General features: G+C 61.5%; 1 protein-coding gene across 3 annotated transcripts; it reads left to right on the top strand.

Moving 5' to 3' along the window:
- Window positions 1-2,208: 2,208 nt before the first annotated feature.
- On the top strand, window positions 2,209-24,028 carry MICALL1 (MICAL like 1; the record flags this gene model as incomplete). Of its 3 annotated transcripts, none has more annotated exons than XM_084254949.1 (16): window positions 2,209-2,354; window positions 6,024-6,072; window positions 6,432-6,573; window positions 11,310-11,398; window positions 12,330-12,472; window positions 14,004-14,440; window positions 15,701-15,758; window positions 16,583-16,953; window positions 18,151-18,542; window positions 19,803-19,937; window positions 20,463-20,589; window positions 20,691-20,781; window positions 20,914-20,987; window positions 22,533-22,647; window positions 22,791-22,837; window positions 23,725-24,028. In XM_084254949.1, 16 exons carry the CDS (start codon window positions 2,209-2,211, stop codon window positions 23,844-23,846), a joined length of 2,538 nt encoding a protein of 845 aa, XP_084111075.1. In that variant the 3' UTR covers window positions 23,847-24,028. The 3 variants fall into 3 exon arrangements, with proteins under 3 accessions (XP_084111075.1, XP_084111074.1, XP_084111073.1); XM_084254948.1 differs by having other exon boundaries at window positions 18,151-18,548; XM_084254947.1 differs by having other exon boundaries at window positions 18,151-18,548; window positions 22,791-22,861.
- Window positions 24,029-25,580: the final 1,552 nt, after the last annotated feature.

Below are 25,580 nucleotides of genomic sequence, written 5' to 3'. Positions count from 1 at the left end.
TGAACTGATAGCACGATCTTGATCTCAAGCCGGTGGCTGTCTGTGGTTTCTGACCTCACCTGTAAACACAGTCCCACCTTCCACCTGAACCCCAGATTTACAGTCTGCACAACATCTTTCCATCCATTATCTCGCCTGATTACCCATAAGCCTGGGACATGGGCAAGCAAAAATTACTATCCCCATTTTATAGGGTAGGAAATTGGAGCTCCCAGAGGTGAGTTGTCTGGCCTGCGGTCACGCAGCTGTGGTCATGCAGGTCCTCACTTCCCAGCATGCTGCGCTGACTCAGAGAATGATTTTATGAAGCCCACAAATGGCTCATGGGGGTGCAGGTTGTGCCACCTGAGTAAGCTATCATCATGGCAACGGGATCAAGGGCAGATCAGGAGTTATTTTCAGGGGCCCAAAGGGAGCCCCTTAGGCCAGTGAAGATGGGATAGAATCACTCCTGGGTCTTAGCGCCAACAGTCCCTGTGGTCCTGGAAGCCAAGGCAGGTGCGGGTATCAGGGTCTCGAGGCCAAGTCCCTAGTTTAAACAGGGCAGCTCCTTTCCTAGAGCTGCCTTCAAACAGGGGACAGGGCTGGGCTGACAGCATGGGGCGGGTAAAGGACTGAGAGGGCGGCCAGGCAGCCTGGCCCATAGCAGACACTTCTTAGGTGGCCTGGAGTCCATCCTCTGGGCCCAGATGGCGGCGGCCTTCCAACCTGGGACAGATCCTGAGTGAGGCTGGCCCAGGTTGGCCAGCTGGGTCCCCAAACCTGAACTGTAAAGGTCTGTGTTGGCTCACACATGGGCTCGCTCCTTGACAGTTCACACATACAGGCCCAGGCGACCAGCGGGGGCCAATGTCTTCATTCCATTTTCACCATGTTTTTACCGGGTACCAGGTCTCAATAGTCAGAACTTACAAGGACACCTCGGGAGCCTGTCGGTCACTTTGTGATGCAGAATTGCACCCAATTTGAACGTGTGGAAACTGAAATTCTGGGAGGCAGGGGAGCAGGGGATCAGGTGATTGGGGAAAGCCAGGATTCCAGCCATTTTTCCTACCCACCCTCCCAGGGCAGGGCTGTCTGATGACTAAGACCCCTTCCTCCCCTGGGGGTGGGGCAGAGACCAGGGCGGCTCCTGCGCCGGTCAGCCCTGTCCTGGTCAGGCCAGTGGCGTGCAAGGCTGGTTCAGCTCCTGGAGGCAGGGGAGCCCTCCCGGGAGGGGCAGTTGACTTGAAGGGTCTTGAAATGGAGAGACACAGAGAAAGTGGCTGGGAGTTTCTCAGACCAGACTCTCAGGCCCTGCTGGACCAGGGCCTGCTTGCCTCAGGAATCCAAGTCACCACCTTAGGGCAGGGGGCCGGGGAGACCCCTGAGCCTGCACAGGGGTGAAAGCCTGTAGGACAGGTTGGCGGTTCCGTAGTGGTGGAATGGAACCTGGAGTAATGGGGGCACCTGGAGCCTCTCCGGCAGGCCATGGGGGTAGGGGGTGGCAGAGGGCGAACTACCTGGGGGTCAGGGGTATTTTGGGAAATGGCGGCCATGGGGGAACTTTGAGGACTGTAGGGAACCCCCTGACTGGCTTGAGCTGGAGGGAAAACCTCCCCAAGCATCTGGCCGGGTGGGGGGGTGGGGGGCGGCCGGAAGAGCTCAGAGACGTCCTTGGGGTCCAGAGGCCAGGCGTGGGCAGGACTCCGAGGGCAGGCCAGAGTGGGGAGGCGTCCCGGGGGCTGCCTGGCGGAGGTGGTGCGGCTGGGCGGGAGGCAGGGTGGGGAGGGGCAGCCTGCGGGGCTTGGGGCTTCGGGCTTCTCCCCGCGTCCTCGGAGGGGCGCGCCGCGGGGACGCGGCGGCGGGGCCGCCGGAGGCGCTCGGGGCGGGGGCGCGCCCGGGGGCGGGGCCGCCGCTGGGTGGGGCGCCAGGCCGCCGCCCCCCGCCCGCTCCCCGCGGCGCGGCGGGTCGGAGCGGGGCCCGCGCCGGCGCACACCTCGGGGCCGCGGCGCAGCGGCCGGCGGGCGGGCGGGCGGGCGGCGGCTCGGGCAGGCCGGGGCAGGCCGGGGCGGGCGCGGAGCCGGCCGGGGCCGACGGGCGCCCGCGAGGCCCCGCCTCCTCCCGCCCGCGCCCGCCGCCCGCGGCTCGGCGCCCAGCTCGGAGCGGGCCGGGCCGGGCCGCGCGGGAGCCGCCGCCGAGCCGCCGCCGGAGCGCCGAGCCCCGCGCATGGCGGGCCCGCGGGGCGCGCTGCTGGCCTGGTGCCGCCGCCAGTGCGAGGGCTACCGCGGCGTGGACGTGCGCGACCTGAGCGGCTCCTTCCGGGACGGCCTGGCCTTCTGCGCCATCCTGCACCGGCACCGGCCCGACCTGCTGTGAGCGCGGGGGCGCGGGGGCGCGGGCGGGGGGCGCGGGCGCGGCTGGGGACCCCCGCCCCCCTCAGTGACGCGGGGCCGGGGCGGCGGCCGGCGCCGCCCCCGGAGGCCGGGACGCCGACCCGGCCGGCGGCCGCGATCGCGTCGCGGGTCTCGGGACCCCTCGCGGGCGCCCCTCCCGCCCGGGCCTCCCGGACCCGCCCCCCCGAACCCCGACCCCCCGACCCTGCCTCGCCCCCTGGCCGGGGCCCTGGCTGGCGCGACCCTGCCCCCACCCGTGGGCACTGGCTTCGCCCGGGGGCGCTGAGCCCCTCCAGGAGTTGACTGTGAGGGGGCACCTGGCCTCCTGGGGACCCTGGGCTTCCCTGCACTACCTCTCTCCCAGCAGGCGCCCGGAGCACCCCTCCCTGTGGGGCGTGGAGGCCTGCTCCTCGGGGGGCTCCTTGCTCCGTGAGCAGCGAGGGCGCCTCCCATTCCCTCCGGAGTCCTGACTCCGGGCGAGGAGGGGCTGGCGCAGAGGGACCCTGGCTGGCTGCACCCACACCTGCCTCCCAGGTGTGCGCCCAAAGGCGCTCTGTGGGGGGAGGGGCTGGAACGCTGTCGGGTTGGACCCCCCAGGGCTGCCCCAGAGTGAAATTTTTGCCTCCAGCTGCCCAGCGAGGTCCTCCCTGGGCAATTGATTCAGACCCAGGGGGGCTGGCTTGGGGCTGCCGGCTCAGCTCCCTCTGCCTTGGGTGCTGGGACTTTCATTCACCGGGCGCAAGTCCGGGGCCTGTCACTCTTTGTGTTTCTGGTCTCGTCTGGGAATTGGGGACAAGAGGGGCGGTTGCCTCTCTTGCCTACAGCCCCCCATCTGAGTGCTGCCGAGCCTGTGCTCCCCCAGGACAGCTCCGGCAGCTTTGAGGAGCAGGGAAGGGGTGCCGACTGCCTCCAGGGCTCCTTGGTGCAGCGCCCTGGCCTTGCTGTGTGTGGGCGCTGGCTGGGCCCAGGAGGAGAGGGTTCTGGGGTGTGAAGAAGATGAGGTGGGGATGCTGGTGGGTGCGTCGCCGCAGGGTGTGTGACAGCTGCGCTCACAGAGGCAGGAGGGCAGGGGGCTCAGGTGCGGGGCCTCTAGGGATGGAGAACAGCACCTGACCAGACCCATGGGTTGAGGTGGAGAGCTCAAGGAGCCCTGGGGGGCCAGGGGACATGGCTCCCCATGAAGGGAACTGGGTGTCCAGATAAGTGTGTCAAGCTCTCTGGGTAAATCACGGCTCCCTCCAGGCATCAGTTTCCTCATCTGTAAAGTATGTTGACAATCAGACCTGTTCACAGGCCGTTGTGAGCCAGACAGTAATTACCAGGGGTCACTCTGGGGTCACTCAGGGGTCACTGTCAGCAGACAGTGGGGGTGAGGGCAGGGTCTCACTGCTTCATGTGCTCAGTAAGCGTTCGCAGGTTTCCTGCTCTGGCCGGGCGCTGCCTGGTTTGCAGATATGACTGACAAAGAGAAACCCCCTTGACCTCCTTTGGCGGGTGGAGAGAAGATGGTTAAGCAGCGGTGACCCTCCACGTGGGCAGTGCTATATCAAGGGCCCGACCTGGAGGGCCCCCCGGAGGTCAGCGGCCAGGGCAGGGCTGAGGAAATGCCCTGAGCAGAGCCACAGGCTGAGGCAGGGAGGAGGGTGAGGAGAAGCGGCTGGCAGGAGTGCTTAGGCCCCTCCTTGGCTAAGGAGGGTGGAGGAGCCCCCAGGGAGCCATGGGGGCTGTCAGCAGGGGAGGGGTGTGGCATGGAGGGCGGCTCCCCTCCTTAGAGGACATCCAGAGTTGTGTCCATGTACCGGGCAAGCTAGCCCACTGCTTAGGAGCAAAGCTGAGGCCAGTTCCATGGAAGGCCTGATGGAAGGGGCGGCTCCACGATTGTGGGGTAGCATGGGGTGAGGGCACGGATCATCTTCTAAGGCAGCTCCAGCCTGGACTGAGTCTCCTGGCCAGCACCATCCACCCAAGCCTCCCCACCCCGCCCCCAGTCAGGATCCTTAAGCTCCCTTGAGGACAGGGACCATGTGGATTTCATTTTTGCCTCCATCTCCCCCAGAGCCAGAGAGAGCGTCTTGGGCCTTTGAAACCCTCAGAAAATATCTGTTACCAAAGCCCAGATGTTGATTAGGGATGGGGCTAATCCTCCCTGAGCTGGGGGCGGGGAAGAAGCTGGAGGAAATACTGTAGTATCTTGGGGCCCATTACCGTGCTCGCACTGGTTCCAGCCGTTGTTCATTCCGTAAACATTTATTGAGCGCCTCCTGAGTACCAGGACCTGCGTAGGGTGTTGGGGGCACAGGGTAGCCCAGTCTTTTGGGCACATGCCAGCTCAGTGGCTTTTGTTTCATGGGGTCTTAAAACATCCCTCTTGGTGTCCCAGGCCAGGAGGCTGAGGTTTGGAGAGGCTGAATAGCTTGCATAGGTCACACTCTTAGGTGGTGACAAAGCAGGGGCAGGTGGGACGTCGTTGAGGGCAGAAGGAAGCAATCTGGTGGCAAAGAGGGCTGCAGCTTTGCTGCCAGTCGGCCTGGCCTTCTGGGCTCTCAAGCTCCCTTTTCTGTCTTTGTCCCCTTCCTTGTACCTGGACTTGGCCTGCAGGAGTTAGGGCACAGGAGGGCAGGAAGAGGGTTGGTGAGGCCTGGTACCATCACCAGCCTGGGAGGTGGTTCTAGAGCTTTCACCACTTTGCAGATTTGACAATAAAGGACTGCTGCCTGTGAGAGAGTGCCAGGTCTGGGGTGCAGGCCTTGGGAGGGCTGGCATTTCCAGCCATAGAAGGGCAAGGCTTGGGGTGGGGCATCCCAGAGGCCGCCTAGCAGAAGGCTGAGCTGGTTTCAGCCACTCCAGCAGCCTGGCAGGGAGGGAGAGGAGGGGGATACATAAAGCCATCAGGCCAGCCAGCTGTGCCCCTTCAAAGTGTCCCCCCTGCAGGTCCCACTACCGCTCACCTGCCCCAGCTTAGAAACTGGGAAACTCACTGCTCCCCCAGGACAATTTGCCTCGCGGGGTCCGCCAGCTGCTGGGTGCAGCTCCTGAGTGTATATGATTTCCAGTCAAGTTCAAACTCGTCCTCTGTTCCTGCCCCATTAAAAACAGCGATCATTTGGGGCTGGGCTGGGGCCTCGGCAGGTTGGTGTGGCTCCTCTGGGTTGGTGACATGTAGGGGAAAGGCCAGAAATGTGGATCAGGGCCCAGGGTGGCCTCCTGTTGGGCCTCAAGTCCTCATCTGTAAAATGGGGCAGGTGCTGCCAAGCAGAGTTGACATGTAGATCAACTCAAGACAGGAGCCGGTGGGGGCCCGCGGGGCTGGCCACGTGCCTGCCTCTGTCACTGCCTTGGTCCTGGTCTTCCCTTTGTCTAGGCCACTCCCTGGGGACCGGGCTCTGGAGTCAGGCGAGGGGAGGGACCTTAGAGATCACAGACTTGAGAGCGCATTGCCCTTCCAGGGGGTCCCGGGGTGGACCCCCCACCCCACAGCCCCAACTCCTTCAGCACCTGCTGGTAGCCTCAGTGTCATCCTTGCCAGGCCCCAGGCCCCACCCCGCCCCTATCTGTGCCGATGCCCAGGCTGGCTGGGATGAGGTTGCCTCCTCTGGACCCCCTCCCCAGTCCTAGTCACTCAGATTTTCTCCCCTTTGCTGCTTGCAGGGATTTTGATTCGCTTTCCAAGGACAATGTCTTCGAGAATAATCAATTGGTGAGTCTCCAGGAGGAAGCCCAGGAGGCTGCTGGGGGTGGGGGAGGAGGCGTGGTGGCATAAGGGGTGTGGTGGCATAGGGGGTGTGGGTGAGTCCATAGGTCCCAGAGGAGGTCCTGGCCCCTCTCCCGCCCCTGCTTCCCTCTGGCCTGCTGCACCTACAGCGCCAGACCTTCCCCCCTCCAGGCCACCCTGTGGGGATCCCGTAGTCACCCCTACCTGAGTCCCCTGTACCACTGAGGGAAGCTGGGCCTAGGCTGAGGGGGTGATAACCTTGCCTTCTCTTCCCGCTGTGCCTTGCTCTGCCCCCCCCCTTCTCCTATCTCTACCACTCACCCCCCCACCTACTCCCACTGCAGGCCTTTGAAGTGGCTGAGAAGGAGCTGGGGATCCCTGCTCTCCTGGACCCCAATGACATGGTCTCCATGAGTGTCCCCGACTGCCTCAGCATCATGACCTATGTGTCCCAGTATTACAACCACTTCGCCAGCCCTGGCCAAGGTGAGGCGCGGCCCCCCCAGTCGCGAGGGACGGGGTGGGCCTCCGGCTGTTCTCTGAGAGGCATCTTATTCCCTGAGAGTCCTTCTTCACTCATTCAAGTATTTCCTGAGTCAGTGGTACCCTGTTGGGCCCTGGGGGTACAGCTGCAAGCTGGTGGCCGCCCCAGGAGCCCAGTCTTGTGGGAAGACAGGCCAGTCAGGAAACCAGTGAGAGATGGTGTGGAGGAGCAGAGGGGAGCTGGGCAGGCGCATCCTGCGGAGGCTCTCCTGCCCCCACTTCCTGTTTGCAGACTCATCCCTGGGGGTTCCCTCCAGCAGGGACCTAGCCCTGTGGGGCTGAAGTGCAGCATCCCCAGAAGTGGCCTTCAGGGCCTGAGAGCTGAGAGGCTGGTGGTCTGGGGAGGGTTGGGGACCCTGCAAGCTACTTCTCTGTTCTGAGTCAGGTTCCTGGGGGGCAGCTGGGCCCTTTTCTTCAGCAGATGAGATGGTCCCAGGGAGGGAAGGAGGTGGGGGGAGGGGTGTCTCACAGTAGGAGAACAAAGCCACAGGCTGGGGTCCCGGCTCCCGTGGGGGCCGCCCTCCTGGATTGGGGGGTGGCTGGGGGGTGGCGTTGCCCCTCCCTCCCCCATTTCAGCCCTGCCTCCTGCCTCTGCTCTCCTTGTGGGCAATCCCAGCCTGTGTCGTTTTTTTTAGAAACGTGATTTTTGAAGTCAGGGTTTTATTTTTCTTACTAAAGTAAAACTTGCTACATGTATGAAAACAGCTAAGTGAAAATAACCTGTTACTGCCCTCCCCCACCCCAAAATCACAATCAGGGTTAATATTATAACTGAAAAGTAGCATCGTGTGTTTTTTTTTGTTATAACACCATGTGCTATATATTTGTTCTTCTTTTTTTAAGATTTATTTATTTATGCATACAAGAACAGGGGTACAGGCCAGAGGTGCGGGGGGTGAGAGGACTCACCAGAGACAGAGTGGGAAACAGAACAGGCAGACTGACTGAAATACACTGCTGAGGGGAGCAGCGGGCAAGTCAGGAGAGGTCTGCTGTGCCAGGTGGGTAGCTCCCTGGCTGGGGATCGAACTCGTGCTGCCGAGGCTGCGGTCAGCTTCCTAGGTTGCGTCTTAACCCCTTGCGCCACCAGGGAGACCCCCTATATTTGTTCTTTTTACTAGAAATCAAAATGAAAGTATTTCTCCACCCCTGAACCCTTGTGTGTGGCATTGTAGGGTACGGGTTAAGAACAGGGACTCAACATTTTGGCCCTGCTATCTTTGGGCAGCTGTGGTCCCCTCTGCCTCAGTTTCCCCTTTGCAGTGGGGATTAGAATAGTGGAAGTGAGTCAGTGACCTGTGAACCTGTGTCTGGCCTTGTTTAGGACCGGGGGAGCGGTGGTGTGATTAATTATTTCTTTATTTTACCGTCTTGTTTAACTAGAATCACAATCAGTCTTATATTCTGGAGGGTTCCCTGATGCTAAGCCCCAGTCTCTTTCTACTAAGCTCTCTGGAGGGCACCCTTCCAGGGATCTGCGGGTGGTTGAGTGGCGAAGGGCCCTCCATAATATAGCCTGGGCACCCTGTGGGTGAGGGTAACCCTGGCAGCCTCCCAGCTGTGCCTGGGCAGAACACCCCCGGGCCTGCGGGGGTGCTCATTGATAAAGGTACAATTTGTGCTTTTCGTACAACTTGGCCCCTAAATGCAAACCATTTGTATCCCACCTGCTGCTCAACCAAAGGAAACAATGGTGTGTTCCAGCCGGAGGCGGGGCTGCCTGTCAGCTCCCCAGATGGCCTGTCCTCTGCCTTCTGGGCAAGTGGAGGGTGGAGGGGGCTTGATCAGACTTCACTTTACCCAGGCCTGGGCATCCGGGAGCCTGGCCCTGGCTGAGGTACCACAGTGGGGTGCCAGGAGCGCACCTCCGAGGGTCTGTGACCCTGTGCGTGTCAGCTGACCCCTGCCCTCTGGAAGCCCAGCCTGGTCTGGACCCATTGCGTGAGCGAGGGAAGCCCAGTGGTGTGAGAAATGTGGGGCGGGGGTCAGGTGGCAGGTCAGTGTCATGGGGCAAAGCATAGCCTCTTAGTGTGGCCCTGAGGGTCTTGCCCCACTTAGCTTGAGCTGCCCAGCTACAACCATACTGCATTTCTTTTTTTTTTTTTTAAAGATTTATTTATTTTTATTTATACAAGCACTGGGTATAGTCAGAAGCACGGGAGGGTGAGAGAATTCACCAGAGCCAGAGCGGGGAGCAGAGCAGGCAGAAGGACCGAAGTACACTGCTGAGGGGAGCAGCGGGCAGGAGAGGTCTGCGCGCCATGTGGGACCCTCCTCTGGTGGCTGGGGAGCAGCCGGGGATCAAACCGGTGCTGCAGAGGCTGCGAGCAGCTTCACAACCCAGCGCTCAACTGCTGCGCCACCGGGGAGGCCCCATACTGCATTTCTTGTGCTTCTTTAAATACATCATATTCCTCCACCGCTGAGCTGCCTTGGTGATCCTCCAACCCCCAAATCTATTTTCTCTTCCACATCTCCTACCCCCTGGTTCATTCTTTTCCACTCATCCTCTAATCTTTACACTTTGCCTCCTCCAAGCAGCCTGCCCTGATACCCTCCAGGCGCTCTTTTACCCCCGACCCGTGGGGAACACAGAAGACTCTAGTCATCTCGATTACTCCTCTGTCTTACCCTGTAGACTATTTCTGTCTCGTTTCCAGCAGTATAGCCCTGGCATCTGGCACTTATTCATTCATTTAAAAATATTTATTGGGCCATTGCTGTGTGCCAGGTGCTGTGCTAGGCCTTGGGGAGCCAGCTGAGAAGGAGACAGATGCACAGAGCTTGTGGTCTCATGATTGGGGGGTAAGGGAGAGAAGATAATCAATAAGTGATATAATTTCAGGTGACTGTAACGAAGGACACAAACTAAGGTAATGGAATAAGAAGTGCTGGGAGGAGGAAGTGGCTCCCCTTGATCGTGGTCAGGGAGGGCCTCTCTGAGGAGGTGACATTTGAGCTAAGCCTTAGAGAAGGAGGCCTGTGTAGATCTGGGGAGGAGGCAGGGGACCTGGGGAAGGAGATGAGGACAGAGGGGCTGGTGGGAGTGGACATGATGAGGCTGCTGGGCTCCCAAAATTTTTGATCACAACTCGCGGTAAGGGCTGCACGTCCCATGGCCAGCCGGGTTCTTGCACATATATGTAAGTGAAACAAGTTTCAGGAAACAGTTCTTCCCCTTACCACGTGAAGCACATGCTTGCCGAGTCTGTTTCACCCTTTAAATGTGCAGATGACTGTCCACTAAATTGATTTCAGGGCCTGTTAATGACCTGGGGTTCCAGAAATGCTATTTTATTTTCCTTTTAAAAAAGATTTATTCATGCATACAAGAACTGGGGTACAGGCCAGAGGTGTGGGGGGTGAGAGGATTCTCCAGAAACAGAGTGGGGAGCAGAACAGGCAGACTGACTGAAATCCACTGCTGAGGGGAGCAGTGGGGAGACAGGAGAGGTTGCTGCGCCCTGTGGGTCAGCTCCCTGGCCGGGGATGGAACTCATGCTGCGGAGGCTGCGGACAGCTTCACAGTGCTGTGCTTAACCCTTGTGCTACCAGGAAGACCCAGAAATGCTATTTTAGATTTTGTTTAAAAAGTTATACAGTACAGGGCCTCCCCGGTGGTGCAGCAGTTGAGCGCTGGGTTGCGAAGCTGCCAGCAGCCTCTGCAGCATCAGTTCGATCCCCGGATCGATCCCTGGCTGCTGGGTGAGGGTCCCACATGGCGCGCAGACCTCTCCTGCCGCCCGCTGCTCCCCTCAGCAGTGTACTTCGGTCCTTCTGCCTGTTCTGCTCCCCGCTCTGGCTCTGGTGAATTCTCTCACCTTCCCATGCTTCTGACTGTACCCCAGTGCTTATACAAATAAATAAATCTTTAAAAAAAAAAAAAAGTTATACAGTACAGTGGACCTTTGGGGCTATACTGTTCTCTGAATTTGGTTTTTTCTTTTTTTAAATTTTATTTTCATATTCCCCATACAATTGCAACCCCCTTATTTTGACCCCAATCCCTCCTTTCCCCGCCCCCCACGCCCCATAGAGTGTCTCTGGTTCATAGTTGTTTGTTGATTTTGATGTTTTCTTTCTTATAGTTATTCTTTTCCCTGGTCCCTTATTTCTAGATTCCTGCTATGAGTGAGACCAGGGGGTTTTGTTTTAATTAGCAGATACAGAGTCGGTGCTCAGTGAATATTTGCCGTAGTGATAAGGTTGAGCAATCTTGGAGGCAGTGAGGGGGGGCGGCTGGGCTTCTTCGGGTACGAGGGGGTACAGGCTGGACTCTGGGCCACACCCACTCATTGGGCACAGGCCTGGCAGCTCCTTATGGGCCCCGTGGCACCAGCCCGCTTTCCTGAGCCTTCAGCTGGCACCACAGGGCCCCTTTCTTTCCCTTCTGCCCCCTTACCTTCTGGGAGAAAGCTGCCACCCCATAGGTGGGGTGCACCGTGGGTAATGTGTCTGAGCTAGTCACCCTGCCCTGGAGCCCGTGTCCTCGGCCCGCCTGGTGAGGCTCAGCCAGGGAAGCAGTGTGCCGGGGCACATAGCTTGCAAGTGGAGGCGTACCCTGGTCTGCACAATGCTGTTCCCCACTGCGTTGGGCCGTCCGCCCAAGAGAAATGGCTGCAGAGCCCAAATCTTAGGCCAGGTTGGGGCCTCAGGGTCTCTCTCCTCTTTCTTGGCAGACGGTGTCTCGCCTCCCAGGGCGGGCCTGGGACCGTCCTCCCCACCATCCGAAGCCCCCAGCCCAGCGGAGCCAGGAGCCGGGGTTCAGGTAGGCATCGGCAGCACAGGGACAGGCGCCTCGGCCGTGTTCAGGGGCGTTCTCGGCCCTTGTCTTGCCAGCTGTGGAAGTTGAGAGCCCTGGGTCCAGGAGGCACATGGATAGGGAGATGCCCAAGGAGGCAGGGTGGGGGGCGGGGTGCAGGTCAGTCAGGTTGCTGCAGACGTGCCGTGAACATGGACCCCCCCTTCCTGTTGTGCCAGCGCTTGAGCTTCCCAGTGTGACGCCCTTTCTTCTTCTAGGCCATCTGGGAGTGGGTGTAGTGGGCACAGATACACAGCTGGGAACTGATGCTCAGAGAGGTTGGTCATTTGTCTGAGGCCACACAGCCCGTCCCCCGCTCCGAGGGCCATCTGGGGGCGACACCAGTCCCTCTAACTGGACAGCACTTCGGGTGGGCAGAAGACTTTCCCCACCTGTTTCCTGGAGTTGCTGCTGAGGGGGCGCCGGGCCCACCAAGAGTGCCCGTGAGCGTGTGCGGGGAGGGGCATTACCCAAGGCCCGGCGACGTGAGCATCCCAGTCAAGGTTACAGTGCACAGAAGTGGAGGAATGAGCTTACGTCCACCTCCAACCTGGGAGGGGAGGCAGGGAAGGCTGGTGAGATGGGCTGAGGACGGGCACCGCAGGGGCCAAGCTGCAGGCCAAGCGCAGCCAAGGGGAGGGCCCTATGGCTGGGGCTGCCTTTCTGGCGGGGAGGGCCCAGGAACTGGAAGTCAGATTAGCGTTTGTGTCGGTGACCTTGCTGGAGGCTCCCCTGCCTCCGGGCTTCAGTTCTTCTGGCAGAAGGGTGAGCACCCCCGTGCCCACCCTGGGACTCTGGTGATGGGCATTGCACCCCCCACACACACTGTGGGAGGACATTGGCCATTGGGGGAGGGGATGGCAGGTGACCCCGTCCCCATCTGCACCCTTCTCCGCAGAGCGAGGCACTCTCGTCCAGCAGCCTGGTGGAGCAGGGCGCCCACCGGACCCCCAGCAGCACCTGCGCGGCCTGCCAGCAGCACGTGCACCTGGTGCAGCGCTACCTGGCCGAGGGCAAGCTGTACCACCGGCACTGCTTCCGGTGAGTGCCACTCCCAGTGCTGGGGAGCTTCCAGGGTCCAGCTCCGCGGGGCCGGGCACCTTGCTCATCTGCCTGAGCATCTTGTGCATCCCCATGTTCCTGAGGTTGCTGAGGTCTGCGAAGGGGGCCTGCCTGTCACATGTGGCCGCCACGCGGGCTCAGGGCTGCTGCCTGCGGTGCCGGGGCCCTGGGCCAGCTGCCTGATGATGTGAGGTCAGCATGTCCTCTAAAAGTCATGGGGAAAAGAACAGAAATTTAAAAGTCACAGTCACAGCTTGGTTTCAGTGTGACACTCCCAGGGGAAGCCAGGTTTAAAGAAAATGGAGAGGCAAATACAGACACCTTAGAAATTGTCTGTAAACATTTTATGTGTTACAAAAGAAAGAGAAGATTGAACGGTCAAGGGGAGCCATCTACCGAGGGTTATAGCGTGGTGCCATCGTGGTTGAGGACGTGTGTGTGCGCTTGTGCCTGTGTCTCTCTATTTATATGAGTGTGTCTTTGTGTGTGTGTGTATAAATGTCTATGTGTGTCTCTGTGTCCATGTCTGTGTGTGTGTGTGTGTGTGTGTGTGTAAGAGTTGGACTTGGAAACCCAGGGACCTGATGATAGCAGAAGGAGGTGTCAGGGGGTGGGGAACACGGGACTCTCGAGGAGGGAAAAATCCGCTACGCTAGCGGAGTCTTGTCTGGCCAGCAGGGCAGGGTCTTAAAACATTTTACAGCGCCCCCCAAATAAGAATTACATCTGGCACTATGCCCAGTTGTACAGACATCCCTAAATCCTATTTCTTTTTTTTTTTTTTTTTAGATTTATTTATTTATGCATACAAGAGCTGGGGTACAGGCCAGAGATGCGGGGGGTGAGAGGATCCATCAGAGACAGAGTGGGGAACAGAACAGAACAGGCAGACCAACTGAAGTACACTGCTGAGGGCCCTAGCAGGCGAGACAGGAGAGGTCTGCTGCGCCATGTGGGTTGCTTTCTGGTTGGCTGGGGATCGAACTTGTGCTGCAGAGGCTGTGGATTGCTTCCTAGTATGGTGCTTAACCCCTTGGGCCACCAAGAAGGCCCCTAAATCTTGTTTCAATAGAGGCCCATCTGGAACAAGAGTTTCAGAAAGCAGCATTTGCCCCCACCTGCGTGTCCACTTTGATGCATTCTGTTTTATTCTGTTTCATAACAAAACAAAGCCCTGCTTGGTTCAAAACCACTCAGTTGCTTTTCTGAGCCACTGATGAGTGGCAGCCTGTGCTGGGTGGTCCCCCTATCCTGATCCTCACCCCTGGGGACACCTCTGCTTCCTCTTCCAACTGGAGGCGTGTTTACAGTGGTCCTGCTGGCTTCCCGGGGGGGGGGGGCATGGTTCTCCTCTGCTTCCGAGTGCTCTGTCCCCCCCCTTCCTCTGGGAGTTTCAGGGTCCCGAGGAGGGATCCAGGCTGACAGAGGGGAGGGAATGACTTGGCTCTGGAGAGGAATCAGGTGCTCCAGACAGTCGGCCCGGCTAAGGTGACCCCTTTCTCCCTGGCAGGTGCCGACAGTGCTCCAGCACCCTGCTCCCTGGGGCGTACAGGAGTGGTCCCGAGGAAGGCACCTTCGTGTGCGCTGAGCAGTGCGCCAGGCTGGGCCCAGGCGCACGGTCGGGAGCCAAGCCTGGGCCACCCTCACAAGCAAAGCCGCAGCCGATCACAGAAGAAGCCAAGGATGGGGAGGGGAGTGTTCCCTGCCCTACGGTGGTCACACCCAAGGCCTGCCCCGAGACCCGGCCCCAGATCCCCTCCAAACCCCGGGTTCCTGACAAACCGCAGGAGCTGGCCAGCCCTCTGGCCAGCCGCCCCACGCCTGCCCCCAGGAAGACCTCGGAGAGCTCAGCCCCAATGCCCGCCACGCCCCCCACACCCCGGCCCCGGGCCAGTCTGCAGCATGAGAACTCGGTGGAGCAGGTGGGCGGCAGCGGCCTAGCGAACGGTGAGCAGGTCCAGCAGGGGTCTGGGTGTTTACCCGGACGTGTGCCCTTGGGTCTCCTTGGGGCCGGGCGCTCTGTGCCTGAGCATGCTATGTGTGTGCTGGCGTGGTTATCTGAGTTCCTATTCATGCAGCAGATCGGAGCTGAGAGCTCTGTGCCAAGCACGGCTCTCCATGCTGGGATCCTGCTTGAACCAACACACCCCTGCCCCAGCTGGCCCAGCTGTGTGTGCGGCGAGCTCGTGTTCTTTGTGTCCATCTCGTGTGCTTCAGTCTCGGGGGTGTTGTGAGTGCACGCTAGGCGTGCTGTACTCTGAGTATCTCTGGGACTGCCTGGGTCCCGGCCAGTCTGTGTTTGCACGTCCAGTGACCTCCAGGCCCAGCCTTTGTGCTTGTCCACGTCTGGCTGTCAGGCAGGCGAGAGCTCAGGGGTCGGGACAAGGGAGGGTGTGTCCCTGGTGGGGGGCTGCCCCTGAGGGCTCTGCAGTGGGGCCCCTGCCCCAGGCCCTCATCTCAGGAACTTCCCAGATGATGTCCCTGGGCCTTCATAGCTCTGTGTATCCTGAGGTGTGCTAGGAAGGGGGTGAGCTTGGGGAAGGGGGTGAGGTCAGAGAAGGGTTAGGTTGGGGAAGGGTTAGAATAGGGGCAGGGTGGAGGCCTGGGGAGAAGGGTCTCCCTAGGTCTCCCTGTGGGACTTGCTCAATTCTGGTCTGCATCCCGAAGGCCTGCTGTGAGTCCAGCCCCGAGCTGGGCACTAGGGGCAGACCTCTTCCTACAGACCTCTTTGTGCCTTGGAGGCACGGCCAGTCTTAAGGGGAGACAGGCCTGACAGGGGTATAGGCAGAATGTAGAAGTCTGTTACGATGAGGGCAGCAGAGGATGTTGTGAGGTTATGCAGGGCACTTGGAAGTCCCAGGAGGCTTCTAGGAGGAGGTGACACTGAGATCATTTGAGGCCAAATCTCTACCCACATGGGGGAAGTGTCTCAGGCACTTAGGTTCCCCCTTCTCAACTGAAATGCAAATGGGTCTCCAGGTGTCCTGGCCTTGTTCCTTTGATGCGCTCTACTTGTCACCTCTGGTGCTTATCTGATCTCCCTGAGTGCTGGGCTGGGAGGCTCCTGGGTGTGGCGAGGTTGCCATGGGCACCTGGAGTCCAGAACCTGCCAAGTAGGAAGGAAGGGCACTCCTGGCGGGGCACGCACTCTGACGGCCCATCCACCGCTGCCCATGAAGGCCTGTCTTGCTCTCCTTTCCCATCTAGGACGGCTGCACGAAGCTCCCGTGCCCAAGCCCAGAGGGACACCTAAGCTGTCAGAGAGGTAGGCTGGGCTCTGAGAGGCTTTTCTGCTCTGGGGGCCCTGCTGGTGAGAATGGGGATAGCTCTGGGGACTAGGCAAGGGACGGCTTCCTCTGGGTAGGAGACCTGTCAGCCCCCTTCCTGAGGATGGGCAGAGTTCATCTCTGGGTGGGGCAGGAGTACTGTGTCCACATGCCCTTCTGTGAGGTTCCCTGGCCCCCAGCCTGATGGGTCACAGTGCTGGGGAGACAGCCACTCCAGATTCCCTTCACCCTGCAAACCTCTGCTGCCTCTAACTGGGTGGGGAACCCCAGTTCACTACAGAGTTGCAAGAATTAGCAGCAGAGAGAGAAAGATCCAGACTAGCTCAGCTGCATACCTGACTGTTGTGGGCAAGAACTTCTGGTTCCAGCTGTCTTTTAGGAGCTGGGCCTCTCTGGACGGTCTGTAGGGATAGAGGTGGCCCTGGCCAGGCCGCAGTTAGCTGTGCCAGATGCCAGTGGCTGTGCCCTCGAGCCTGCCGTGACCTTGGGAGGTGGGGATTGTTAGGGTTCGTGGGTGGGGAGACTGACACAGAGCCCAGGTGACTTTCTTAACATCACACAGCCCCTGTCGCTCCTTCCTGGGCTGGGCTAGCAGACGCAGTGTGATGGGAAGATGGTCCCTCTCCTCTCCGGGAGACGTGCCTGTCCCTTCGGCCTTAGGCCAGGGCTGGCCCTGCTGGGGGGAGGGAGGGCACAGTTTCTCATCTACCCCCTTTTGGAAACAGACTGTGGAAACCATCCAGGGAGAGGATGCTGTCCCCTTGTCTCCTCGTGGTTTCCGCATCTCCCTGCCTTCCCCCAGGACCCCAGCCCCCAGGAAGGAGCCCCCATGGATCACACTGGTGCAGGCGGAACCAAAGAAGAAACCAGCCCCGCTCCCCCCAAACAGTAGCAGTCCACGGCCACCAAGGCGAGTGGAGGATGGAGGCGAGGAGGGGGCGGCCCCGCAGAGCCTGGCGGCCTCTGGCCTGGAGCCGAAGCCCTACAACCCCTTTGAGGAGGAGGAGGAGGAGGAGGAGCCTGCAGCTGCACCCAGCCCGGCCGCCGACCCTGCCCCGACCCCCCTGGAGTCCACACCCAAGTCCCTGCACCCCTGGTATGGCATCACCCCCACCAGCAGCCCCAAGACAAAGAAGCGCCCTGCCCCCCGAGCGCCCAGCGCGTCCCCCCTGGGTGAGTGCCCTCCCTGGCCTTCGGAGCGCCGTCTGGGGGAGGAGGGTGGCGTGGTTGGGGGGTTGGGGGGCTCCTCTGTGGCCACGGGTTTCACATGCATCCTCTTGTCCTTGAACACGCCCTTGTGGTGGGAGTCGTTACTCCCCTGTGGAGGTAGTGAAGCAGGCAGAGGGTGAGGGATTGGCCCAGCTCCTAACTTGCCACTTAAGTAAGCATTGGGGTGGAATTCGAGCCCCCTCATCGGGGTGGCGTATGTCATCTAGTGAGGTGCTGATGGAGCTGGCATCCTGCCTCTTGGGTCACTGCGTGCCGCCGCCAGCGCCTCGGGCTCTGACCAGCTGTGTGACTCCAGGGACTCTCAGCAGCTCCTTCCTGGAGCCTGTCCCCAGGCTGCCCTCTGGCGCTGGGCCTCCTCCTGCCCAGCGAACTGCAGCCCGACTGTGGCACAGCTGCCCCAGGACCGCGGGGGAGTCCACCCTCAGTCGTGGACTGAGAGCACATTAGAGTGACCAGAGACAGGTGCTCAGGTGGTCCGGGCCCCGCTTGGACCTCGGGGCCCCCGGTGTGGTAGTCCCGGAGTGCAGGTGGTCGGCCAAGGGGCTGCAGATGGCACGGCCTGAGCCCACGGCCAGGTTCTGGCCCAGCCTCTCCGGGCAGGGGCTTCCCCTCTTAGTCTGCGGCCTCACCTGGAAAACACAGAGGAGCTATTTTGAAACTCGGTGCCCATCACCTGCGTGAAGATTAAGTGGGTGCAGGGCAGTGCCCGCTCGCTCTCCCCTCCCTGTGCCCGCAGCCTGCTCTTGTCTGCCCTCTCTGTGCACTCAAACCTGCCCTCCTGTCCCTGGCAAATTTGCCTTTTAAAATATGGCTTTGCTCTGGGTCTGATCAGGTGGGCTAGGGGCTGTGGAGGTTAGGGAAGTGGGGGTGCAGCCCTGCTGGATGAGGAAGTGGGTGGTGGTGAAGCACCTGGGCAGTGAGATGCACCCCAGGCGGGCGGTGCCCTGGAGCCCGCAATGCCGAGGAGTCCTCTGATTTCTGCGCGGGCGGCCTTGGTCCTGCTCTCTGGGCCTTTGCCTTGTTTCCATGTGGGGGTCATGGGTTTCCAGGACTGCCTGCAGCTCTGTTAGAGCAGCGTGTTAGGGGGTCTGGAAGCCCCGACTGTGCCCCCTCACGGGCGCTGCCTGCTCGTTTGTACAGCTTTCCACGCCTCCCGCCTCTCACACTCGGAGCCACCCTCGGCCACCCCGTCACCGGCCCTCAGTGTGGAGAGCCTGTCGTCCGAGAGCTGCAGCCAGGCCCCTGGTGGGGAGCTTCTGGAGCCTCCAGCCGTGCCCAAGAGCTCCTCAGAGCCTGCCGTCCACGCCCCCGGCACCCCAGCAACCTCCGCCAACTCCTCCTTGTCCTCCTCTGGGGAGCTGGTGCAGCCCAGCATGGGCCGGAAGCCGCAGGCCAGCCCCGGCTCTGCCCCTGGTGCTAGGGCCGGCCTGAGTGCCCCGCCAGCCCAGCCCCGCAGCGGCGCCGCCCCCACCCCTCTCCTGCTGGTTGACAAGGGCCCTGCACCTTCCCCGGGTACCTCCCCGCAGCTCCAGGTGAAGGTGAGTCCGTGCGTCTGCCTCGCCGGGGACTGCTGTCCTATCAAGTGGACACGGGCGTCTCAGGGCAGGAGTCCCCTCACTTCCGTCTCTGCTGGCCTCCTCTTGAGTGACCTTGACTGTCCACCTACCCCCTCCCCACTCACTGAGGCCCAATCCATCTGCCCAACCTCCCCCGGCTCTCCATGTGTTGGTGCCAGTGACTTGCCGGCCAGGCTCTGGCCCCTCTGGGACCCATTTACCCCACCTTGGTTCATCTCTGTCTACCCCTTTGTTCACCAAGGCCCTATTTATGCCCGACCTTGGCATAACTCATCTGACCCTGGCTCTGGGGTGGCCCATTCCTGCCCTAACCCGAGGAATGGGAGAGAGTGCAGGCATGGGGGAAGGAGTCACAGGGTTGAGGGCCAAACCCTGTCCCCTGCTGTCCTGTCTGGGCAGCTGCCCCCCTGAGAGAACGCTCCCCAGCTGGTCTCCCCCGCCCCCTGCAACCCTTGGGGAGAGCTGAGTGAACCCTCTGGGAGTCCTGAGGGTCCCGACACGGCCTCTCCTCAGTGAGCTGGGCAGTGGCTAGAAGTCGTGGTCGTGGGACATGAGGCAGGCAGGGCCCTGTCCTGTGAGGGGCTGCCGGGCTATGCTGGCCTCAAGAGGGAGGGGTCTCCCCAGGAGGCTGCAGAGATGGGGCTCTGGGTGCCCGGAGGGGGCTTCAGGGGCGTCTTCCCCTGGCAGGGAAGAGGGAGCGTCCCTCATCCACGTGCGGGTCCCATGGAAGGTGGATCCCTGCTCGCCATGTCCTGGCCGGGTGGTGCTGGGCAAGGAGCTTCACCTCTGCCCTTCGCATCTCCACTGGGAAAAGGGGGGCTGTGAGGCCTGAAGCGCTGCTCTAGCTCTGTCTGACCCTAAGCTCCACGCCACAATGGCTGGTTCCCCCACTCTGAAGCAGCTGCAGGTGTGCCCTGATCCTTGGATTTGGGTCACTCAGCTGTGAGAGGGTCATGGTGCCCATTTTGCAGGGCTGTGCTGAGGCTTGGACGGGCGCGTGAGTCCCCGGTGTGGCGCTGCCTGCGGGACTGCTCGTAGTGGGGATGTCTGTTGAATGACACAGTGCGTCAGCCACAGTGCTGGCCTTCCTGCCCCCCAAGGCCTGTCCTCCTGCTCCTGGGGCCCTGGCCTGCTTTCCAGAGTGCCCCGTGATCAGGCTGCTGGGGTCTTACTGCCTGACCCCAGCCTTATCCTCTGTGCTGTCCTTGCCTTCAGTCTTCCTGCAAGGAGAATCCTTTTAACCGGAAGGCGTCGCCCACGGCGTCCCCAGCCATAAAGAAGGCCACCAAGGGCTCCAAACCAGCGAGGCCGCCCGCCCCAGGCCACGGCTTCCCGCTCATCAAGCGCAAGGTACCAGCTGGGAACCCCTAGACACCTTCCTGGGCCGGGACCCCCTCTGCAGCCTCAGGCTCCCCTGGGATTCGTGGTGAGGGTGGCCACTGCCCTAGAAGTCAGAGAGGGGGGCCTGGCTGCAAGATTGCTGATCTCAACTGAGAGCAATGGACGGTGGTTGACCGCGCTATTGACAATAGTTCGGGCATCAGCGCGCACGTGGCGTGCTCCTGCTAGAATGGCTCAGCACGTTCTCAAGCGCATCTCCAATAGGGTCACTTCTGGAGTGGCCCAAGGGGGTTGGCCACAGGTGCAGGAAGAGGTTTCTTCCTCTGAGTGTGCTTGTCAGACCGGGGCAGAGCCCGGAAGGTCATGCCTTTCCCCTTCCTCGCCTGGGGTCCGGCAGCTGGGCACTCGGGGGTGAGGGGCGGAGCCCGGGCCTCCGGCCTGTGGTAGCCAGTGCTGGGGAAATGGTGCCGCTCATGGCGGTGGGCAGGCGGGAGGGCTGGGCTGTCCTTCCACTGATGGGATGCCGTCGGACAGGTGCAGGCTGACCAGTACATCCCCGAGGAGGACATCCACAGCGAGATGGACACCATCGAGCGCCAGCTGGACGCTCTGGAACACCGTGGGGTGCTGCTGGAGGGGAAGCTGCGAGGCGGAGCTCCTGGTGCGGGGCCGGGCCTGGAGGGCGGGCGTGGCTGGTGGGCCTCTCCTGGGGTGGTCGGCCGCCCCTTCCCGGGCAGAGCTCAGTGCGCACCTGGCTTGCAGAGGGCCGCGAGGACGACTTGCTGGTGGACTGGTTCAGGCTCATCCACGAGAAGCACTTGCTGGTGCGGCGGGAGTCCGAGCTCATCTACGTGTGAGTCCTCCCCTCCAGCTGCGCTGGCCCCCACCACAGTCCTCGAGCCGGGCCTTGCGCTTCCCCTCCCTTGGCAGCACAGTCAGGCCGCCGGCGTGGGGCAGTGCTAACATCGACTCCCCCACCCTCTAGCTTCAAGCAGCAGAACCTGGAGCAACGCCAGGCCGACGTGGAGTACGAACTCCGGTGCCTTCTCAACAAGCCAGGTGAGTGTGGAGGGCCCGCGTCTCCCCTCCGGCCTGGGCATGGACGGACAGAGCCCAGAGCAGACTCTGGGAGGCGCCGGCTGGGTGGTGACAGCCGAGAGCTAGGCTGGCGGCGGGGCAGGAGAGGGACAGCATGGCTGGCATGGGGATCATGGCTGGCAGGGAGCACTGAGCCCTGCGGCAGACGGGCCTATTTGGGCTGCCTGCTCTCCTGGTATATGTGGGTGGCAGGTCCCCGGGAGAAGGGACTCCGGGCCCAGGGCTATCTCGGGTGAGTGAGTGACAGCGGATGCCTGTCCAGCCACTGCTCTGGGCTCACGGCCGCAGGCCAGGGCTCCACAGGACTCTGGGGTGGGAGGGCAATGAGGGCCTGGGCTCACGGTCCTGCGTTCTGCTGCTGGCTGGCCCGGCGGCCTTCCCGGGCTGGTCTCTCAGCCTCGGTAGCTGGGGTCAGGCAGGAGGGAGGCGTCACTGGGGTGTGTTGGGACCAGGAGATGGCAGGTGTGTGTCCTCTGCGGGGCGGATGGCTTTCATGTGGCTGAGTTGAGGTATGTGGCCATGAAGTGAGTGAGTTGCAACTACGGGCCAAGAGGGCAGCTCTGGGGTGCCCAGGCCTAGTGCCGCCCCCTGGTGGTGGGGGCGCCGTTCTCATTGCCCAGGCAGGGAAACTGTGGGTGCTGGAGCTGGGCCTCGGCCCAGGCCTCCGACCTGGCCCTGCTCTCAGTCCCTGCAGCCTGCATGACGTGACGGTGGCCCGGCCTCTCCCTGGACTGGGGCTCGATGAGACTCAGGCAGGAGTCTCCCTGGGGAGGCCACAGAAAGTCCCAGCTCTTCCCCGCCATCCCCATCTGCGAGTCTCTCCCACCTCTCCCCAGGCTGGAGGGGTCCCCCTCGGAGCCGCAGTGACACCCCGTGGCTGGAGTGGGTGCCACACCCGCCTTCTCCAACTAGCCTGGCCCTGGGCTCTGGCTTGTGGCTCAGCCTTGCTCTGGGCTTGTCATCCTGTCCCCGACGTTGCCTTTGGAGGGCGAGCCTGGCTTGCGGGGCTGCATCAGGCGGGTCTCCCTGCCGCAGGGTCCTCTCTGCTACCCAGATGAAAGTCCCGAGATGCCCCTCAGTTGCATTACTTCCCCCCCACGGGGTCCCAGGCCCCTGTTCTCTCCCTCCCCTCACCTGCGCTGGCCTGAATCTGGCCTCTCCAAAGAAACCACCCAGGGCGTGTTTGTTGAATGAATCAATGAATGAATGAGTGAATGAATGAACGGGAGCAGGAAACCCTTGGGCATACACCGGACTCTGTTCCCAGAACATGTTGGGTGGACCCTTGGAGCACCCTTGAAGGGTGGTTGTTTGGGTGCGCAGCCCAGTGTCCGCAGTCTCCTCCAGAGCTTCCTGCATTTTCCCAAAAACTCGTAATCCTCACCCATCCTGGTCCCCCTTCCTGTGCTCTTCGGCTCCAGCCCAGGGCTCAGCACTGAGGTGTTAGATCCCAGGGAGGCAGGATGGTTTCTCCCCCACTCACGCCCCCGCTTTTCCCTTGGGCAGAAAAGGACTGGACTGAGGAGGACCGAGACCGGGAGAAGGTGCTGATGCAGGAGCTCGTCACCCTCATCGAGCAGCGCAACGCCATCGTCAACTGCCTGGACGAAGACCGGCAGAGGTGACGGGCAGGGTCCAGAGCAGCCGCCCCTGCGCCGGCCATCCCAAGCGCCCTCGCTCAGCCTGGTGTAGACCCCAGTCTGCAAGAGCCGGGACGCTCTGGGCCTCTGCGGCGGGACGCTCAGCTTCCCTTTCTCATTTCAGGGAGGAAGAGGAGGATAAGATGCTGGAAGCCATGATCAAGAAGAAAGGTGCGCCTCCCGGGGCCCCCGCGGGTGGGAGCAGGTGGGACACAGGGTGGGGTGGCCCATGATGCGTGCAGACTCCAGCCCCGGATTTGCGGCACGGCAGGCCCCTCCAGTCAGGAAGGCGCTGGCTTGCAGGAGGTGGATGCGGAGGCCCCGGCGCCCCAGGGAGGAAGGTTGTGTGAGGGAGCACATTCCTGTGGTGCTTACCTCCTGCTTCCTCCCTGAGGCCTGCGGCTCTGCCGGCTCACACAGCACAGCCGGCAGCAGGTCGGGGCTGGAGCAGAAAGGACCACTGGGCTGGACACAGGAGACCAGGCTTTTGGCTGTGGCTCCACCCATGACTCCCTTTGGGGCTCAGTCAGAGCTCTGGGGCCTAGAGCTAGCTCTTGCAAGCCGGCGGTTGCTGAGCCGGCCTCTTCACTCCTCATGGCCTCGGCCTCCTCAGCTGCAGAAGGGGTTGCTACGGGCACCCACCTCACAGGTGTGTGCGAGTGTTACCAGGCTAAGGTCTGGCGCCTACAAGGGCTCAGTCAGTGCTGGTCGTCTCAGGGACCCACGTCTTCCTCGACTGTAAAATTCAGGGCCAGGACAGGGGCTCCCTCTACACAGTCAACCCCCAGAGCTGTGAGCACCAGCCTCGACCAGCTGAGCCTTTTCAAGGTCCCTGTGTGCTGCTGCTGAGTTCTCAGTCTGTGTTTGTGTTATCTCCTGTCCAAAACATGGGGGGAGGGGTGTGCGCCCTCCGGTGGAGGGGGGGGGGGCCTCGAGCCTGAGAAAGGTGATGTGGCTTGTCTTGGGCGCCCTGCCCAGATCCCCTGCAGTGGCGCTCCCAGGCCACCCCCTCACCTGGCTAACCCCCTGGACCTAAGCACTCCCTTTCTCTTCTGAAGAGTTCCAGAAGGAGGCTGAACCCGAGGGCAAGAAGAAGGGGAAGTTCAAGACCATGAAGGTGCTGAAGCTGCTAGGCAACAAGCGGGACATCAAGAGCAAGTCTCCCGGGGACAGGAGCTGACCCCCGGCAGCCAGCTGGGCCTTCTGCCCTCCGGCTCAGCTCCGGGGCGGTGCTCCACTGGGGGTGCCCTCCTTCCCTCACTGTCAGTCCAGAGGAAAGCTGACTTAAAGGGGGCAGCCTCTGGGTGATGGCCTCTCCCTCCTCAGGGTCCTCTGGCTGTTCTGGGCCAAAGAGCTTTCTTCCCTTTTTCCTGATCACAGGCAGCTGGGGCTCAGCCCTGCCTAGAGGCCCTGTGACTCTAGATGCTATGACTGACCAGGGAGCAAGCGGGGTTCAGGTCCCCCACTGCCCACGCCCCGCCAGCCCCTGCCGTGAGGGGCAGCGGCTGCCCCTTCCTTCGGACCTTAAGGTCCTCGGTCTACGAGGTCTGCCCACGGGAGGCCTTAGGCCTGGGTCTCCCACCTCCGGCCGCTGCCCCCCCTTGCCAGGCCAGCTCCCGGGCGCGGCCTTGCCGCTGCTTCCTGCTCCCGCCCCGTCTTCCTTTCCGGTGCGGGTGGCCCTCACTCAGGAGCTCTATTTATGAAATCTCTGGTTACTCTTAGAGGCTGTGTCCTCGGATCCTGATGGCCCACTCTCTCCCTCTGTCCCGACTTCTAGGAGGGGCTCCCTCCTCTCCTCTTGATCCAGAGGAAGCCTCACTTCCCAGGCCCCGGGCTGTGAGGGCCCTGAGGTGGCTTCTAATGCTGGCCCCTAGGAAGGGCCTCTGGGAGGCTGGCCTCGGTGGCAGTTCTGCTCCCTCATCATCCGCCGAAGCAGGATGTGCTTAGAAGGGGTGCTGACCCAGTTCTTTAACCCACTGTAGTCTGACTGCTGCTTTAGGCTTCCCCCCACCACCCCAGCCTAGGGGACAGGCCCTGTTCCCGTGTGTGTCACTGGTCTGCCTCACACTCATTTTGTCTGTTCTCTCCTCACTTGCTCCCCCGAAGCACTAATGGCCACTCACCCACTGGGATGGCTGTGGGAGAGGAGCAGCCGTTGGGGGACACCGGCCTTTCCCCGGGGAATGGGGAGCTCAGCAGCTCTTGGTCAAAGCTTGGTTGCTATAAGCTACTTCTGGGGCATTTCTAGCCTCCCCTCCCCCCAAACACCTCTGGGGAAAGTCACACTGTATTAACTTGAGAGGATTTTCCTCTCCCACAATAAATGGAGACGGCCTCAGTTGCCAGCGCCCTGCCCCTTGGGGTGCTTTTCCCTCAGCCAGGTGTGCCTTCTGTGCCCCCACCACATGTTGTGGCCAGGCAGCCCTGGTGGCCCTGAAGGGGCTGTCCCCAGCAGAGGCCTTGGCCCTCACGGCCTGCCACACTGGCACTGGCCAGGGCTCCTTCCCTCTGCAGTGACACGTGGCTCCCCACCTGTGTAGCCTGGCCTGCAGACCTGGAGCTGGGCTAGGCAGGTAACGTGCACTGGGCTGGGCATGACCGAGAGCTGGCTCTGACAGGCTGTCCCGGAGTCAGGTGGGAGACTTGGGTGTGGGGACTTGGGTGAACTGGGGGTGTCTGTGCCACAATAAGGTCACAGTGCTGCCTCACGCCAGGCAGCTGCCACCTGTGGGAATGTGAGCCCCGCGTTTCTAGATCTAACCACTGTTCAAAAGAAGCTGGTGACCCAGAGTGTGTGTCTGTGTGTAGTTTGTGGACGTTGGCAGTGAATCAGGATTTCAATCAAGGGCAGGCCGGAGTGGGCTGAGGGGCTGGGTTTGCATGCGGTTCTCCAGCTTGCTGCCTTGGGGTCATG

The sequence above is a fragment of the Talpa europaea genome (genome assembly GCF_964194135.1).
Source record: "Talpa europaea genome assembly, chromosome: 15".
In the NCBI taxonomy this organism is placed as follows: Eukaryota; Metazoa; Chordata; class Mammalia; order Eulipotyphla; family Talpidae; genus Talpa; species Talpa europaea.
This window is presented reverse-complemented; position numbering and strand designations above follow the sequence as displayed.